Source organism: Galeopterus variegatus, unplaced genomic scaffold (genome assembly GCF_000696425.1).
Source record: "Galeopterus variegatus unplaced genomic scaffold, G_variegatus-3.0.2 Scaffold1247, whole genome shotgun sequence".
In the NCBI taxonomy this organism is placed as follows: Eukaryota; Metazoa; Chordata; class Mammalia; order Dermoptera; family Cynocephalidae; genus Galeopterus; species Galeopterus variegatus.
Window position 1 is genome coordinate 41,724 of NW_007727358.1, and position 17,478 is coordinate 59,201.

Consider the following 17,478-nt stretch of genomic DNA (forward strand, 5'->3'; position numbering starts at 1 on the left):
CCAATGTTGCCCAGCCTGGACATTAAAGCAGCTTGAAACCTGGAAGTGCACCCAGTGTAGACAAAAGGGCTCCAGGAGAATCTCTCTGTCCAAGGAGCAGGAAACAAAACTCCTACAAGTCAGAGCTAAGGGAATCCTCCCATTTTTTCCTTTCTTCCCCACCCAACTCCTGGGCAATAACATGAAAGTGGTGTAGTGACAGCAGCCAGGCAGGCACCTGAAACCTGGGGAGGGGAGTTTGACTCTCTGACCAGAGGATTCAGGGCCCTGACTAGCCACTCCTGCTGCTCTCTGCCTCTGCGCTACACCCTGGCGGCAGCTGCAGGAAGTATGCAGCAGGGTCGGGAAACAAAGGCTCCAGATGTCTGGCTGGAGGTCTTGGAAAGGAGAGAACAGAGCAGGGAAGGTTAAGTGAGTGATCCAATAGAGCTACATGTGAACACGTGGAGTCGCTGCCCAGCTGTGCACGTGGGGCCTGACTGTAGATTCATACTACAAGTCCCAGACCAACCAGAGTACACACGAGACTAACATGACTAGTAGTGCAAACACTTTAAACAATCAGCATATTGCTTAGGATTTAAACAAGGTCCAGAGTCTCAACATAATATTCAAAATATCCAGGATATAATCCAAAATGACCCAGTGTACAAAAATCAGGATAATCTCAACATGGAAGAAAAGACAACCAACGGATGTTCACAGCAAGAGGACTGACGTATTGGAATTATCAGATACAAATGTTAAAGCAGCTATTCATAACCAGCCTTCACAGTGTATTGGTGAACACTCTTAAAATGAATGGGAAGATAATAATAATCAACCACATTGTATATTGACAAAATAAAAATTTAAAGGAAAAAAAATAACTTCATCGAGATATAATTCATGTATCATTAACTTTACTCTTTAAAATGTATAATTTTGTGTTTTTGTATATTCACAAAGTTGTGCAAGCATAGCCACTATTTATGTGCCTTTTGTGTCTGGCCTCTCTCACCTAGCTTGATGTTTTCAAGTGTCAGCCACATTGCAGTATATATGAGAACTTTATTCCTTTCTGTGGGTAAATAATATTTCATTGTTTGTATGAACCCCTTTTGTTTATCCATTCCTCCATTGATGGGCATTTTGTATTGTTCCCACTTTTTGGCTTTTACAAATAATGCAACTGTAATATTCATGAGCAAGTTTTGTGTGGACGCTATTATTATTTCTCTTAAGTATGCACTGAGGAGTGGAATGATGCATCATTTAGTAAAAAAAAAAAAAAAAATGAATGGGAAGATAGAAATTATCAGGTAAGAAACAAGATATAAAGGGTAACAAAATGGAAATTTTAGAACTGAAAAATACAATAACAAAAATTTAAAATCCACTGGATGGGCTCAATAACAGAATGCAAATGACAAAGGATAGGGTCGGCAAACTTGATGACAGTTTGGAAAAAGAAAAACTTACAAACCAAGAGGCTCAGTGAACCACGAACAGGATAAATTGACAAAAACAACAAAAATCCAAGCCTGGACATCATAATGAAATTTCTGAAGATTAAAGAACAAAAAAACCCTAAAATCGGCCAGAGAAAAATGATGCATTTCATTAGGGCACTATTTTCTGAAAAACTGTGGATTTCTCACCAGAAACCATGCCGGCCAGGAGGAAGTAGAACAGTATTTCTGAAGTGTTGAAATAAAAGAATTGTCACCTGAGAATTCTATATCCAGCAAAAATACTCTTTAGGAAGGAAGGTAAAACAAAAACATTCTCAAATGAAAGCAAACTAAGAGAATTCATAACCACAGTACCTGCTGTAAAAAAAAAAAGTTAAAGCAAGTTCTTCAGACAGAAGGGAAATGATACCAGAGGAAGCTCAGAACATTGGGAATGCAGGAAAGACAACACAAATGGTAAGAAGCCACATAAATGTGAGACTATTCTTCACTTCTTGAATTCTTTAAAATATATGAGATGGCTGAATTAAAAATAATACTGAAGCTGGGAGGAGGAAAGGAAAAAAATGATACTCTCTGATGGGGGCTTCAGTGTATGTGGATGTAACACAACTACAACATGAAGGGAGAAGGCAAAGGGATCTACACGTGGTAAGGTTTCTACACTCCACTTGAGGTGATAAAATATTACTTCTAAGTAGACTGTGAAAAGTTAAGTATATTATAGTCCTTAGAACAACCACTGTGTGTGCACGCACACGTGTGTGTGTGTCTGTGGAGAGAGTGCAATGGAGAGTCAGGAGGAAAAAAGGGCAGGAAAGAAGGAGAAATGAAGAACAGAAAACAACATAATGGTGGACCTAAATCTAAACATTTCAATAGTTGTATTAACATAAACGGTCTCCTCATGCCAACTAAAAGATTATCAGTTTGGATTTCTAAAAACAACCTAATTCTACGTTGTCTTTAAGACACTCACTTTAAATATAATGGGGTGTACATAAGTTATAGTAAAAGGTGACAACTCATTCTATGAGGGCAGTATTACCCTGACACCAAACCTAGACAAAGGCATTACAAGAAAATTACAGACCAGTATCTCTTATGAATATACATACAAAAATCTTCAACAAAATACTAGCAAACATAGCCCAGCAACAACAGAAAAATGAATATATTCCATAAGCGATAGAATTTATGCTAGACATGGAGTCGGGGACCGGACCACCCTCCCACAACCAGGCACAACATGCTAGCACCTTGGAGCCTACCCAGGGACCCAGGGCATGAAGAAGGGGACCGGACCTCTCTCCCACAACCAGGCATACCAAGCCAGCACCTTGGGTCCCACCCAGTGACTCGAGGCATGGAGCCAGGAACCAGATCCTCCTCCCACAACCAGGCACACCAAGCCAGTGCCTCGGGGCCTGCCCACGGACTCGAGGCACGGAGAAGGGGATCAGACCACCCTCCCACAATCAGGCACACCATGCCAGCACCTCGGAGCCCATCCAGGGACCCAGGGCATGGAGAAGAGGACCGGACCTCTCTTCCACAGCCAGGCACACCACACCCACACCTCAGGGCCTGCCCAGGGACCCGAGGCACAGAGAAGAGGACCAGACTTCTCTCCCACAACCAGGCACACTGCGCCAGCACCTTGGGGCCCACCCAGGGACCGGAGGCATGGAGAAGGGGTCTGGACCTCTCTCCCACAACCAGGCACACCACGCCAGCGCCTCGGAGCCCACCAAGGGACCTGAGGCATGGAGAAGGGGACTGGACTCTCCTCCCATAACCAGGCACACCAAGCCAGTGCTTTGGGTCCCACCCAGTGACCCGAGGCATGGAGCCAGTAACCGGACCCTCCTCCCACAACAAGGCACACCATGTCAGCACCTCAGGGACCACCTGGGGACCCAAGGCAAGAAGGGAACCAGACCTCTCTCCCACAACCAGGCACACTGCACCAGCGCCTTGGAGCCCACCTGGGGACCCAAGGCATGGAGAAGGGGACTGGACCTCTCTTCCACAACCAGGCACACCAAGCCAGTGCCTCAGGTCCCACCCAGTGACCAGAGGTATGGAGCCAGGGACCGGACCCTCCTCCCACACCAGGCACAAAACGCCAGCACCTTGGGGCTCATCTGGGTACCCAAGGCATGGAGAAGAGGACCAGACTGCCCTCCCCTTAACCAGGCACACCGTGCCAGCACCTTGGGGCCCGAGGCACGGAGAAGGGGACCAAACACACCAACAACCAGGCATACCGCCAGTGCCAAGGAGCATACCAAAAACAGCACCTCCACGTGGGTGGCCCACCACAGCCACCACAATAACCATGGACGCCACAACCACCACGCAGATGGTCCACCAACCACTGGAGTTCATTCACACAAGAGTCACCAGCAGAGACAAAGAAAAGAAGAGGATGTCTCTCTCCACAAAGCCCATTTTAGAGTGACAGAAGAAGCATCTGCTCTATGATAATATTGGGGGACCTGATCACACCTCTCAGTATTGGACAGATCATCTAGGCAACAAATTAACAAGTAACCATTATTCTTTCAGAAGGAGAGAAGAAATCTAGGGCAATTAAAGGGGGGAGGGGGAGGGAATGGGGGAAGGGGAGAGGTTGGACAAGGGGCATAAAGAATAATTATGATTTGTAACAATATATATGCTAGTAATATTGATTTAATCAACATATCTCAATGTTCACCCCCCAAAATATGTATAATCGATTTTGATTCAATAAATAAAATAAATTAAAAAAAAAAAAAAAGACTTTATGCCAGGAATGCAGTGTTGTTTTAACGTCTGAGTCAATTAACATAATACACCCACCAACAGAGTATTTTGTCCTTAAAAAAACACGGTCATCTCAATAGATGCAGAAAATACATTTTACAAAATCCAGCACCCCTCATGATAAAAGCACTCAGCAAACTAGGAATAGAAGGGAACCTCCTCAACCTAATAAGGGGCTTCTACCACAGCTAAGGACATACTTAACAGTGAAAGGCTGAGATGAGGAAAACGACAAGGCATGCCCCACTTCTACTCAACACTGCACTGAAGTTGAGGTTTTAGCCAGAGCAATTAGGCAAGAAAAAGAAATAAAATGCATCCAGACTGGAAAGGAAGAAATAAAACTATTTCTCTTCACAGATGGCATCACCTTGTCCAAGAAAATCCTAAGGAGAAATAATAAAAAATTTTAAAAAGAAGAAAATCTGAAGGAATCCACCAAGACTATCAGAACTAATAAATGAGAGTTCAGCAAGGTTTGAGGACCAAATGTATTTCTATATACTAGCAATGAATAATCTGAAAATGAAATTAAAACAATTCTATTTAATATAACATCAAAAAAATAAAATATTTTGGAATAAATTTAAATGAAGTATGAAACTTACGCTCTAAAGACTATAAGCCATTGTTGAAAGAAACTAAAGGAGATCTAAATAAATGGAAAGATACTCCACGTTTATGGATCGGAAGACAATATTGTTAAGTAAAATTGGTAGTACTCCCCAGACTGATCTACAGAGTCAATGCAATCTCTATCAAAGTCCCTTTTTTGGGGCCGGCCCGGTGGCGCACTGCTACAGTGCGCCGCTTGGGAGCGCGGTGGCGCTCCCGCCGAGGGTTCGGATCCCACATACAGACCGGCCGCTCACTGGCTGAGCGAGGTGCGGGGGCAACACCGAGGGTTGCGATCCCGTTGCCGGTCCTGGTCCAGTAGGGGCGCGACACTGAGAGTTGCGATCCGTTGCCGGACATGAAAAAAGACAAAAAGGGATAAAAAAGTCCCTTCTTTGCATAAATTGCAAGGTGAACCTAAAATTCATATGGAAAATCAAGGGACCCAGAATAGCCAAAAAAATTTCAAAAAGGAACAAAGTTGGAGGACTCACACTTCCCAATTTCCAAAAATTACAGTAATCAAGACAGCGTTGTACTGCCATAAAGTAGACACATAGATCAATGGAGTAGAATTGACAGTCCAGGAAAAAAATTCTCACATTTTGGTTAATTGATTTTTGACAAGGGTGCCAAAAGAATTCAATGGAGAAAGAATAGTTAACAAATGGTGCTAGGACAACTGGATCTCTACATGCAAAACAGTGAAGTTGGACCCCTATCTGCTCACACCTATATAAAAATTAATTCAAGATGTATCGATAACAAATGTAAAAGCAAAAACTATAAAACTTTTAGAAGAAAACTTGGGGGTAAACGTTCACCATGGAAATGATTTCTTAAGTATGACACCAAAAGCACAAGCGACTGAAGAAAAAAACAAATTGGACTTTATCGAAATTAAAAACTTTTGAGCTTATAAGACACCATTAAGAAAGTAAAGACAACCCACAGAATGGAAGAAAATATTTGCAAGTCATGTATCTGATGAGTCTAGTATGCAGAATACATAAAGAACTCTTATAACTCAACAGTAAAAAGACAAATAACCCAGTTCAAAAATGGACAAAGGACCTGAACAGACAATTCTCCTAAGAAGAAATAGTCAATTAGCACGTGAAAAGATGCTTAACATTAATAGTTATTAGGGAAATGAAAATCATCCACAAAGAAATACCATGTTACCTCCACTAGGACTGCTATAATTAAAAAGACAGACTACAACAAGTATTGGTAAGGATGTGAAGAAATTGGAAGCTTCATACATTGCTCGTGGGAATATAAAATGATGCAGCTGTTTTGGAAAAGTCTGGCAGTTCCTCAAAAAGTTAAATATAGAGGTTACCAAATGACCCAGCAATTCCACTCCCAAAAGAAATTAAAACACATCCACAGTAGCATTATGACCAAAAAGTGAAAACAACCCAAATGTCCATCAACTGATGAATTGATAAATAAAATATGGTATCTCCATACAATGTATTATTAATCAGGCATTAATTTAGGCTACTGGGAAACTGTTTAACTCACCTGGGTGGCTTGTTGCTGACGGACTGCAAAATGACACAGGCCTCTGGACAACAATTTGGCTCTTTCTTATAAACTTATACTTAACATTTGACCCAATAATCCTACACCTTGCTATTTATCCAAGAAATGAAAATTCGTGTCTACACAAAAGCCTGTACATGTATGTCTAGAGCAGCCCTGTGCATAATCACCAAACCCTGGAAACAACCCAAACATTCTCCTGTAGCTGAACGGATAAGCTGGAGTGGCCTTGGCCTGGAGTGCTGCACAGCAACAAAGAGGAACAGACTGCGGACATGCTCAACCACTGCACAAAGCTCAGAGCATTACAGAGGAAGAGAGGCTGGTCAAAAGGTTCCATATGGTTTGGTTCCACATATGTGATATTCCAGAGAAGGCAAAACCACAGGGACAGAGAACAGAGGAGCAGGTCAGGGCTGGGGAACATGTGAGCACAACAGGACACTGGGGGGGATGTGTCTGGGGCAGGACCTCCTGCATCCTGACAGTGGTGGCTAAGAGGAATGAGTCGATTTTACTGAATGGCACTTTATTTTTCTGCATGGCATTTAAAAAATACTGTTTAAGTGGTGACAATTCTGGGAAGTCCTCACCTGATGGGTGACTTCTGAGTCAAGACCTGATGGGGGAGGGGAATGTGGGGGGAGTCACTCCAGGTGGCCGAGCTGGTGAGGGTGAGGCCTTACAGCCGGCACATTCCTGGGCGTGTGACCCGCATGTCCAGCCCTTGGAGCCGGGCATGTGGGGCCTGGGGCGCATAAAGTGGGAAAGCAGTGAGCCAGAAGGGCTTGGACCAGCGGGCAGAGGCAGAGTGCAGATGCGGCTGGCAGGGACTGGGTTTGGAACTGCTGGAGGGCTCTGAGCAAGAAGGCAGGAGGTGCCCTGTGTTTAAGAATGTGCTGAGAGTGGGCCTTCAAGGCAGAAGCAGGACGCCAGACTGGGGGCTGCAGTCCTGAGGCCCCGGCACCCAAAGTCCTCTTCCTCACAGCCCCTCCCCGGATGCCAGTGGCACACCCTTACACCCCAAGTGGACTCCTCACAGGCACGAAACACAGCATCCACCTTATGGCTCAAATGCAGGGCACTTCTTAGTGGGGGTGGAGGGAGCCTGCAGGAGTCACAGTAGCTACAACTCGACTGAACAGACATGCATCAGGCAGGGCCACTCACGACCACAGGGTCTGCCACAGCTCCGTGAAGTGGGCACCACTCAGATCCTGTCCAAGACAGGACCCAGAGGCATGGGAAGGCTGAGAGCTAACTCAGGATGACACAGCTGAAGGCCCCTGCCTCGCCAATGCCCTGCAGCATGCTGGTGAGGACATGCTGGCTCAGGAGGGGTGACAACGTGAGGTGGCAGAACCTCTGCCTGGAAATGTTCAGTGGACAAGGGTCTGGGGCAGCCTCTCATTTCCTAAGAGTGGAAGTGGGGGCCGGCGGGAAGGGTCAGGCGTTTCTCTGCTCTGGGGGAAGGTACTCGAGGCCCAGGAGTTTGAAGATGTCTTCCTCTGAAGTCACGTGGAAGAACACCTTCTGCAAGAGGAACGGGGGCTTCAGTGGATGGTGAGTGGCTGCTGACTGTGCTGGGCAGGGGACCCGCAGTGGCTGTGCTGGTGCTGGTGGTATAGGACAAGGCCCTATGGGGAGAGGCCCATGCCCAAGGCCACCGTGCCATGATGGGTTGCCGAGGTGGATGTACTCTTGAAGGCCAGGATGGGGGTGTTGAGGCCCAGATTCAGGCCCTGTGGGTTCCAGGCTGGAGGGGTGTGGGGCCGTTTCAGATTGTGGGCCAGGGAGTAGGCTGTGGAGGTGCTTCCTGCCCCAGTCCCCGGCGACATACCTGCTCAGGGTCAAACAGCCCGTGGCTGTTCAGCCACAGCCCCTTCTCCTTCCGGCTGAAGCGGCGCAGCTCCCGCTCAAAAAGCTGGGGGGAAGCAGCTGTCCTCAGCAGGGCTGGCCCAGGCCCAGCCCACACACCCAGCAGCACGCACCCTACCTTGGAGCCAGTCCAGCCAAGCAGAGCAAAGGGGAACTGGCTGATGGGCACAACCACCAGGTCCACCCTCACAGCCTTCCAGGCTGGGCAGGGCCTAGGGGGATCTCCCACAGTAGTCTCCGGGGGTTGAGGCAGGCGGAAAATGCAGAAACTCCTCTCAAAGGCATCCATGGTGTGGCTGTGCCGGGCCCGCTTGGCAGGGGACCCACAGTGGCTGTGCTGGTGCTGGTGGTATAGGACAAGGCCCTATGGCGAGAGGCAAGCATGGGCGGGACCACCATGGTGCGGAGAGCAGGAGGCTGGGCGCGATGGCGCAGTCTGCAGCCACTCACCTGGCTCTGAAGGCAGCACATCACGCTGGGCAGCAGTCCTGCCTCCCGGCCGTCCTCGGGGTGGGTGATGAGGAAGTCCACGTCGTGGCCCTGCGACTTCCCCCTGAGGGGACCAGTTTGACTCTCTGGCCCCAAGTCAAGGGCATGTCCCTTCCAGTGAGTGGGAAGGCCCATCTCAGTGTCCCCACCTCAGGTCCCTTCACTGGGGAAGGGCCTGAAGCCAAGCAAGAAGGGCACATTAGGCCCCCTTACCTCCGGAAGCTGCCAGTCAGTGTGATGGTGGCCCCGGGCAGGGCCTGCACCACAGCCACCTCCACTACTTGCTGCAGGGCCTCCACATCGGGCAGCTGGATTGGGGTGCTCAGGTCTCGGTAGTGCTGGAGACCTGTGGGCAGTGCCGGCTCTCCTGACTCGCCTGGCCTGCCCCTCACCAGCACAAGGAGGTCACCAGGGGCCCATGGCTGAAGGACAGGGAGAGGCCTCCGAGGAGCGAGAGGCTGGAGCATGGAGCGGAATGGCATCCCAGTCTAAGCACAACACTATCCCATCTGCCCTTTCAAATGCTAAACTTTTTTTTTGTCTTTTTCGTGACCGGTAAGGGGATTGCAACCCCTGGCCTGGTATCGCCCCCACCGCCCCCAGCCAGTGAGCGCACCGGCCAGTCCCATATAGGATCCGAACCCGCGGCGGGAGCGTCGCTATGCTCCCAGCGCCGCACTCTCCCGAGTGCGCCACAGGGTCGGCCCCAAATGCTAAACTTTTGAGATGATTGTAGATTCATATACAGTTGAAAGAAGAGAGATCCCCATGTGCCCTCTACCCAGCTCTCTGCAAAGGTAACATCTTACAAAATGACACTACAGCCAAATATAAGGACAGTGATGCTGACATGGTAAGAACAGACCGCCCCTTCTGATGCCTCAGTTTTCCCATCTATAAATGGGACCAGGCAGCGGTGAGATGTGAAGATGGCTCTGCCATGAGGACACCTCGCTTTAGCCTACTTCTGTCTCCTCGCTTCTCAAGAGGCGCCCTGCATGCTCACATGCAGCTAAGGGCGGGTTCAATGGGAGGAACAGCAGCGCCCGGCAGAGTGAGCTCATGCAAACGCTGCCGGCCGTCCCTGCCAGCCCTGGTCATGGGGCAAGGCCATGGCAGGGAGCCAGTGCTGCGGGTCTCAGGCAGAAGCCCAGGGAAAGAGGCAGTGAGCCAGCAGTGCCTGCTGGGCTGGGGGGCTCCTTCAGCCAAGCCCTCAACTTAGGGGAGGTCGCAGACAGTACGGCTGCAGTGGCCAGGCAGGCCACATGGAGGGAACAGAGCACCTGCTGGGCACCTGCCAGAGGAGCTCACGGAACTCCACGCTGCCATCCCTTCTCCACTCTACAGTAAACGTAACTGAGGCTCAGACAGGTTAAGTCTCAGGGCCAGGGTCACCTACATGGTGAATGCCAGACAGCACCCAAACAAGCTCTAAAGAGGGCCGGCCCGTGGGAGAGTGCAGTGCTGATAACACCAAGGCCATGGGTTCGGATCCTATATAGGGATAGCCAGTTAGCTCACTTGGGAGAGCGTGGTGCTGACAACACCAAGTCAAGGGTTAAGATCCCCTCACCAGTCATCTTTTTAAAAAAAAAAACAAAAAAACAACAAGCTCTAAAGCTCATGTTCTTCCCACTACATGGTGTCACCTCTCCCTGCAGGCCCCCTCCATACAGACCAGTCAATAGGCCGGGGTGGAAGATGTGCTGAAGTCCAGGCTGTCCCTAGTCCTAGGTCAAAGTCTAACCAGGAGACAATGACACAAGGCCCAGAATGTCACAGCAGTTGCTGTGACCATCACTGGTCACTGAGGCAGGGCTGCAATAGATCTTGACTCCACTGGGTAGAGGCCCTAGGAGCCCACCAAACAAGGATGGCTGGCCTGCCACCCAGCCCCCTTTGCACCACCCCTGTTCCCTGTCATCCAGGGAACCAGCATGTTCTGTGTGTCAATGCTGAGGGTTGCAGGGTGAAGGAAATTTTCAGATCCAGGGGCTTTAGGGAAGCCCAGGGCCCAGGCCTCTCTAGAAGGCTCACCTGCTCTCTGCTGCTTGGTCAGTCTCTGGGGCTGTCCTCGGAGGTCATCCAGGGTTCGCAGCCCTTCCTGGTACCACCGGTCAGCAGTCCTCACGCCAACCCCAAAGATCTGGGTGAAGAGCTGTGCAGAGGAAAAAACACAGCGCAGTCAGGAGCAAAGCTCTCATGGCAAGATGCAGATGAGGACGTGGCTCTGGGTAGGGGGTGTCATGGCTGGACGTGGCAGCGCTGCCTCATAAAGTCATCGTGCACCTAGGAGGTGCCACCCCCCTTGCATTTTGCGAACTTAAGCAACCTGCCTGAGGCCACACACGAGGATGCAAACTTGGAGCAGTGCCTACCCACCCCCCTCACAGGGGCTGAAGCCACACATGCCTTGCTGCAGCCCCAGGAGCCGCAGCGTGCCCAGAGCTGGACTTGGGGGCTCTGCGGCCGCTCGCCACTTGCCAAAAGACCCTGGGGAGCTACCTGCCCTCTCCTCTATAAAAGGTCTCTCCCCAGAACTTATACAGTTCTAGCCTGTGGTTCCAACACAGCCAAAATAGTCCCCCTGACAAACCAGCACGATGGGCTCTTAATTCACTAGGAAAGCCAGGTCACTCCCACCCAACAGCAGCTGGAACTTATTTCTGTGGTTCTCCTTAAACAGCAGTAAGGAGCTAACAAACGAGAGGGTGGTTTTGGCAGAAGAACTGGGGGCACTGGCTGAGGCCCGCTCTCACATGCATTTCCCCCACACAGGGTGTGCCCCAGCCAAGCTTGTCACCTGCCCTAGGCTGGCCACTTAGTCCCTCCCCAGGAACTTTGGCACTGAGACTGAGGTCAGGCCAGTGCAGGGGTGGAGGCACCCGAGGGCTATCAGAGGCACCTTGTGGCCTTATATCCTGCCGGCAGAGGAAGCGGATGCATGGCAAGAGATGATGAAGCCACCGAAGCTGCTGGCAGACAGGCAGGGAAGAGGGAGGGCGGCCTGGTGGACTCAAGCCACCTGGCCCAGGTCCCCTCTGTTCGGGATTGGCCCATCCTCTCTTTGATTCTCTGAACCAAGAGTATTAGGTGGGTCCCTGTCACTTGTAACCATGAGAATCCCAACTAAAAAATACTGAGATTCGGGCCGGCCCAGTGGCGCACTGGATAGTGCGCCGCTTAGGAGGCGCAGCAGCGCTGCCGCCCGAGGGTTCGGATCCCACATACAGACCGGCTCCTGCTCACTGGCTGAGCGAGGCGTGGGAGCAACACCGAGGTTTGCAATCCCGTTGCCGGTCCCTGGTCCGGTACGGGGGCAACACTGAGGGTTGCGATCCATTGCCGGACACGGAAAAAAAAAGACAAAAAAAAAAATACTGAGATTAACCCAATTATATTGCTTTTTAAAAACCAACTTCTGGGGGCCGGCCCGGTGGCGCACTGCGCTAGTGCGCCGCTTGGGAAGCGTGGCTGCACTCCCACCGAGGGTTCGGATCCCACATACAGACCGGTTCCCGCTCACTGGCTGAGCGACGCGCGGGGGCAACACCGAGGGTTGCGATCCCGTTGCCAGTCCCGGTCCGGTACGGGGGCGACACTGAGGGTTGCGATCCGTTGCCGGTCACGAAAAAAGACAAAAAAAAACCAACTTCTACTTACTAATTTTCTGCCACCCTGGATGCCTTCTTGGACTTTGGGGTACCCAGGAGTTAGGGCAAGGTGGAGGGAGATGTCTCTCAGCACCTCTCCCTCCTCTGCCCAGGAAACCCTTGGTGGGGCTGACACCACTCACTAAACTCCTCAACTTCAAGGTCATTTCATCCCCATCCCTGCGTCTGTTCATCCAGTATGGCCTTCCCACCTCCCCAAGGCCCCTCGCCCCACACTTACAGCAGTGGTCCTGCTCATCTGGCCCCCCTGTCCCCACCAATGTCCCTTGCCCCGTTCTCTACCTGTTTGAGCCCAGCTGTCCCTCACGCATCAGTCAAGTCTCCCTCTTGGAAGCCCTCCCTGCCAATCCTGACAACGTTCTGTGCAACCTCCTGCAGCACCAGTGGCCCACCCTCCCACTGCTCTGACAAGCTCCAGCTACAAAACCAGGTGGCAGAAAGGGTGTCAGTGCAGGTACAACCAAGGCATCCAGAAGAGCTTGGATGGCATTTCCCTAGCAGACAGAGGGAAGTTGCGCTGTGGAGACAGGCATGCCGACAACACCAGGAAACTCACACACAGGATCATCAAGATGAGATAGTGCAGGTGTAAGCAGCTCACAGTGTCCCCGTGATAGCCAAGAAAAGGCCACGTTTTGTTCAGTGACCTCTAAGGTGCCACAACAGGCAATATACTTGAGAATATTCCATCAAAAACAGTCCAATAAGAACAGATGGTGCTGAGTAATCTAGAAAATTCCCTGTGCTCAAAACAAGACTCTCCCCTGCCTGTCTCCACTTGGCAGCCTTATACATATCAGGTATCAGCTTAGCTGCCACTTCCTTGGCAAGACATTCTCTGACGAATGGATGGGGTCAGCCGCCCCCACTAGCTTCCCTTTACAAGGTGAGGACTATGCTGTTCTTCCCAGCAGAGGGCTGAGGGGCTGTGTGCACCTGCTGGGGTCCCACCCCCACCCCTCTGCGCACCTTCATGGTCTGGTACCTCTCTGAACGCCGGACTCTCTCCACCTCCTCACACACTCCATGTTCCAGCAGCTCCTGGGTGGGAGACAAACAAGACTCTAAGCCTGAGGGGCCACAGAGAGAGGGGGCAGGGAGTCAGGGTCAGCATCCTGCAGAGAGGGGCTCTGTCCTGGCAGGGTCTGGTAGGACTTGGAAATGAAGACTGTATCCAGGGAGGTGACCCAAGCGCTGCCACACAACTGGGGGGTGGTAGCTACAGCCTCAGAGCCCCTCGGGGTCTGTAGTTACAACAGCTGGGTGCTGGGAAACATGGATCATCTCTCAGACGAACATCAAGCCCCAGGATATACAAACATTTGCTTTTCAAAACGTGAGTGTATTCATACGGCCTCATTTAAAAGCATCTTTTGGCACTACGTATTCTCACAATAAAAGTGCACAGAAGGACAACGCAATACGTCAGGTGACCAATTACTTTGTATTTTCAAAAGAGATGCTCGTACTCAGAGGGCTCTCTTCCACCGTCCAGGGTGGTTTGGGACTGATGATGATAATGCCAGCCCGCAGCCCTGCCATGGCCCTTGCAGCTCCCTTCACTGAATCTTCAGTGACCTGGGGTAGGCGGGTGATTTACACAGGAGGAATCCGAGTGCAGAAGGTAGCTTGCTGGGGCCTTGTAGCAGCATCTGCACCCACGTCCGTCTGTCCCTCTAAGCTGGCCTCTGATCACCAGGCCCCTGCTGTCTTACCAGGCCTAAGGTCTCCCCACCCCACCCTGCTCAGTATGGTGAACACCTACCTGGACAACCCTGGAAGAGTGTTCTCCAAAATGGGGCAGTCCCTGCAGCTGGCTCAGGGCTGTAACAGGGCCAGGAAGGGCCCTGAGCACAGAGGCTGCTCTGCGGAAGGAAAGGAGGCGGCACTCGCTGCCTTCAAAGGCCGCTGCCTCTGCCAGTGTCTCCAGAGCCTCCTGCGGGGAAGGGCCCTGGTAAGGGGCCAGGTGGGCCGGGCACTTGGCCCCAATCTGCCGGCTGCCACCCCCATCCTCCTGTCCCCAGGGCTGGGACCATGCTCACAGCAGTGGCTCACCGAGAAGCTGGTATTGTGGTGTGCAAGGGGCGCGGGGCGCTGGCAGGCATAGGGCAGCATCCATGCAGGGCTTGGAGGCCCCTTCGTGGGCTCAGCAACCTTGGGATGGGCAATGACAGATCAATGTGAGGCTGCAGGGCTGGCACGAGAGCCAGGTGGCACCGGAGCCTTGCCTCTCCTGGGGCGTTCACCTCTGCACCTCACAGAACAGAGGTGGCCAACTCTGATCAGGAGCAGAAGGAGGCACTACCCTGCAGGACAGTCTGAGGATGGGACTCTTCAGGCCAGAGCAGCAGGAGTTAACACTGGCTGCCTTATGGAGCACTCTTCTCACAGCTGCATATGCTGCGTGGACTCCATCTCCCCAGATCCTCACAATCAAGTGGGCTAGGGATGCTCAGGCCTGAGGGGTTGGGGCCTTGCCCCACGCCTCATGGCTCCCAGGCAGAACCAGAACTCTAATGTAGGCAGCATGGCTCCTGAGCTCACGTGTGTGTCCCCACTGGGTAGACAGAGGCCATGAACCCTACAGCATCCTGAGGATGGGTCCTGCTGACCCGTGGGTCATGTTACTTGGTTTCACAGTACCGGCTACTTGGTGAGGAAGAAGGGCCTACAATGCCTAAAATAAGTGGACCCCTAGAGAACCTGCACCAGTGGTAAGAACAGAAACTGGGATGGCCTTGCCCACCCCCTCCCTACTGTGGCCCCTCTACTGGCTTCTCAGGGCCCTCTGGTGGTCTGGGCAGAGCCCTCACTGCCTACCTCCTCTGAAGGACACTGAAGCACTGCTGCCATGTCACCTGTCCCAGCTGAGTTACAGCCTGTACTAGGGCTTTCTCCAACACTAATCCTCTCCCGCTCACCTCCAGGCGGTGCCGGTGCTCCACCGGGACAGGCTGCCCAGCTGCCATGCTCTCAGTGAACCAGCTTACATCCAGCAGAGCCGGGTGGGTGCAGCCCGGGGGAGCAGCCATCAAGCTGCGCTCCTGCCAGCGTGCAGCCTCCTCCGCCGAGGTGTGCTCCATCACCACGTGTGTCACCTCAGAGCTGGGCAGAGGGAGGAGGCGAGGTGAGACCCTGAGCCCTGTCTGGCTCCACACCTCCAAGCCTCTGCTATTGGTGTCCCCTGCACGGTGAGTGTCCATTTGTTCTTCAAATGTCAGATCCTCCAGAAAGCCTTCCTAGCCCCTCCCACAGGGGAGGAACACCTCCACCCCCAAGCACCCTCAGGACTGTGGCTCTTTCCCTGAGCTGTGCTCATGAGCCCAGCTGGCTCTGTGTTAACCTGTCTCCCTGTCCATCTCAGATAAAGGAGTTCCTGAAAGGCAGGGGTAGACAGGCTTTGTCTAAGTGCTGGGTTTAAGCACAGATGCTCAAGCCTGACTGCTTGGGTCTGAACCCCAGCTCTGCCATATACTTGCTGCATGATTTGGGGAAGGAAAGTATCTATATACTTTGATTTCCTCCTCTACCTACCTTGGAGGATAAAAATAGACAATGTTGTTGTAAAAACAGACAGTGCCCCCACACTCTAAACTGCTATGATCATCCTCTCCTGGGAGGTCCTGGCACACTACCAACCACTGGTGATATTTAATTAGGTACATAAAAAAAAAAAAAAAAGCAGGGGAAGACACTGGCTCTCCCAAACTCAACCCTATGGGAACCCCCTGCTCTCTTACTCTAGGCAGCGTCTCTGTATGGGCAAGTTTTGCTCCTCTTGGTTCCCTCCCTATGGGAGAGCCCAAGTCAAGTTACTTCCTCAGGCATAAGGACAGGGGAGCCCACAGGGTCTGAGCCTCCTGAGAAGTCAGTCTGGCTCACAGGGCGACAGGGAACTGACCCAAGGCAGAAGGTCACTTTGTAAAAACTCCTACAACCCCTGTATGGCTCTTTAAAAGCCTCTGGCAGGGCCGGCCCGTGACTCACTCGGGAGAGTGCGGTGCTGATAACACCAAGGCCATGGGTTCGGATACCTATATAGGGATGGCCGGTTGGCTCACTCGGCAGAGCGTAGTGCTGACAACACCAAGTCAAGGATTAAGATCTCCTTACCGGTCATCTTTAAAAAGAAAAAAAACCCAACAACCTCTGGCTTTGATTCTCACAGTGATCCTGTAGAGCACTCCCTGCCCTAATTAATAGCACTCTTTACAGAAAACGAAACGGAGGGCCAAGGAGAGGTCACACAACCATGAGGTGGCAGAACTAACTTGGAGTCCAACGTGCAGGTGCCGCTGCCCCGTGGGAGGCGCGCCAGTTATCCCACCTGCAGCACCAGGGGGCCTCGCCGGCATGCGAAATAAGGTGGCCGGCCTCCTCCACCGTCCCCGCGAAGCTGCCTCTGCGGCCCCACCCTGAACACTGGCCTGCCGTGCCGGGCCGCGCACCTGCAGGCGTCGAGGATGCGGAAGCCTTTGGATCGTCCCAGGCGTGTGAGGAAGGCCCGGCGGCTGCGGCCCATGCGCGGCTCCGCCAGGTAGATGGCTACGCCGGGGAAGCGCGCCAACGAGGGCGCTAAGGAGATGGCACCGCCGTCCGGGGACCCGGCCCGCGCTAGCCGCCGTTTCGGGAGCATCGGGGCCACGGCGCGGGTAACGCCGGCAGAAGCCGAAGGAAGGCGGGCAGAAATCGGAAGGAAGGCGAGCGGGAGCCGGAAGGAAGCCAGATGGAAGAGGAAGTGGCGCGCGGGCTCCAAGCCAGGCCCCACCCTATGCAAATGAGCCTCTCATTGGGACTCGCCCCTAGGGCCGTGGGCGCGCCGCTGCGGTCCCGGGCTCTGCCCCGCCTCTATGCAAATAGAACTGGAGGACACGCCTTCTATTTAAATCACTTGGGCGGAAACGGGCCTTAGGGCTCCTCGGGCCGCGGAGGGTGGAGGGGAGGTGGGGGGGGCTTGTCCTCGGCCGGGAGGTCGCCCGCCGGCCCTGTCTGCTCCTCCTGCGCCC

At 52.2% G+C, this 17,478-nt stretch overlaps 1 protein-coding gene across 2 annotated transcripts; it reads right to left on the reverse strand.

The window, feature by feature from the left end:
* Positions 1 to 6,943: 6,943 nt before the first annotated feature.
* POLM (polymerase (DNA directed), mu) lies at positions 6,944 to 17,108 on the reverse strand. Of its 2 annotated transcripts, XM_008575859.1 has the most exons (11): positions 16,921 to 17,108; positions 15,394 to 15,577; positions 14,528 to 14,626; positions 14,238 to 14,408; positions 13,442 to 13,513; positions 10,836 to 10,956; positions 9,012 to 9,144; positions 8,760 to 8,862; positions 8,428 to 8,673; positions 8,272 to 8,355; positions 6,944 to 7,964 (listed from the first exon to the last, which is right to left on the reverse strand). In XM_008575859.1, the coding sequence occupies exons 1-11, from the start codon at positions 17,106 to 17,108 to the stop codon at positions 7,878 to 7,880; spliced, it is 1,488 nt and encodes a 495-aa protein (XP_008574081.1). In that variant the 3' UTR covers positions 6,944 to 7,877. The 2 variants fall into 2 exon arrangements, with proteins under 2 accessions (XP_008574081.1, XP_008574082.1); XM_008575860.1 differs by lacking the exon at positions 8,760 to 8,862 and having other exon boundaries at positions 9,012 to 9,136.
* Positions 17,109 to 17,478: the final 370 nt, after the last annotated feature.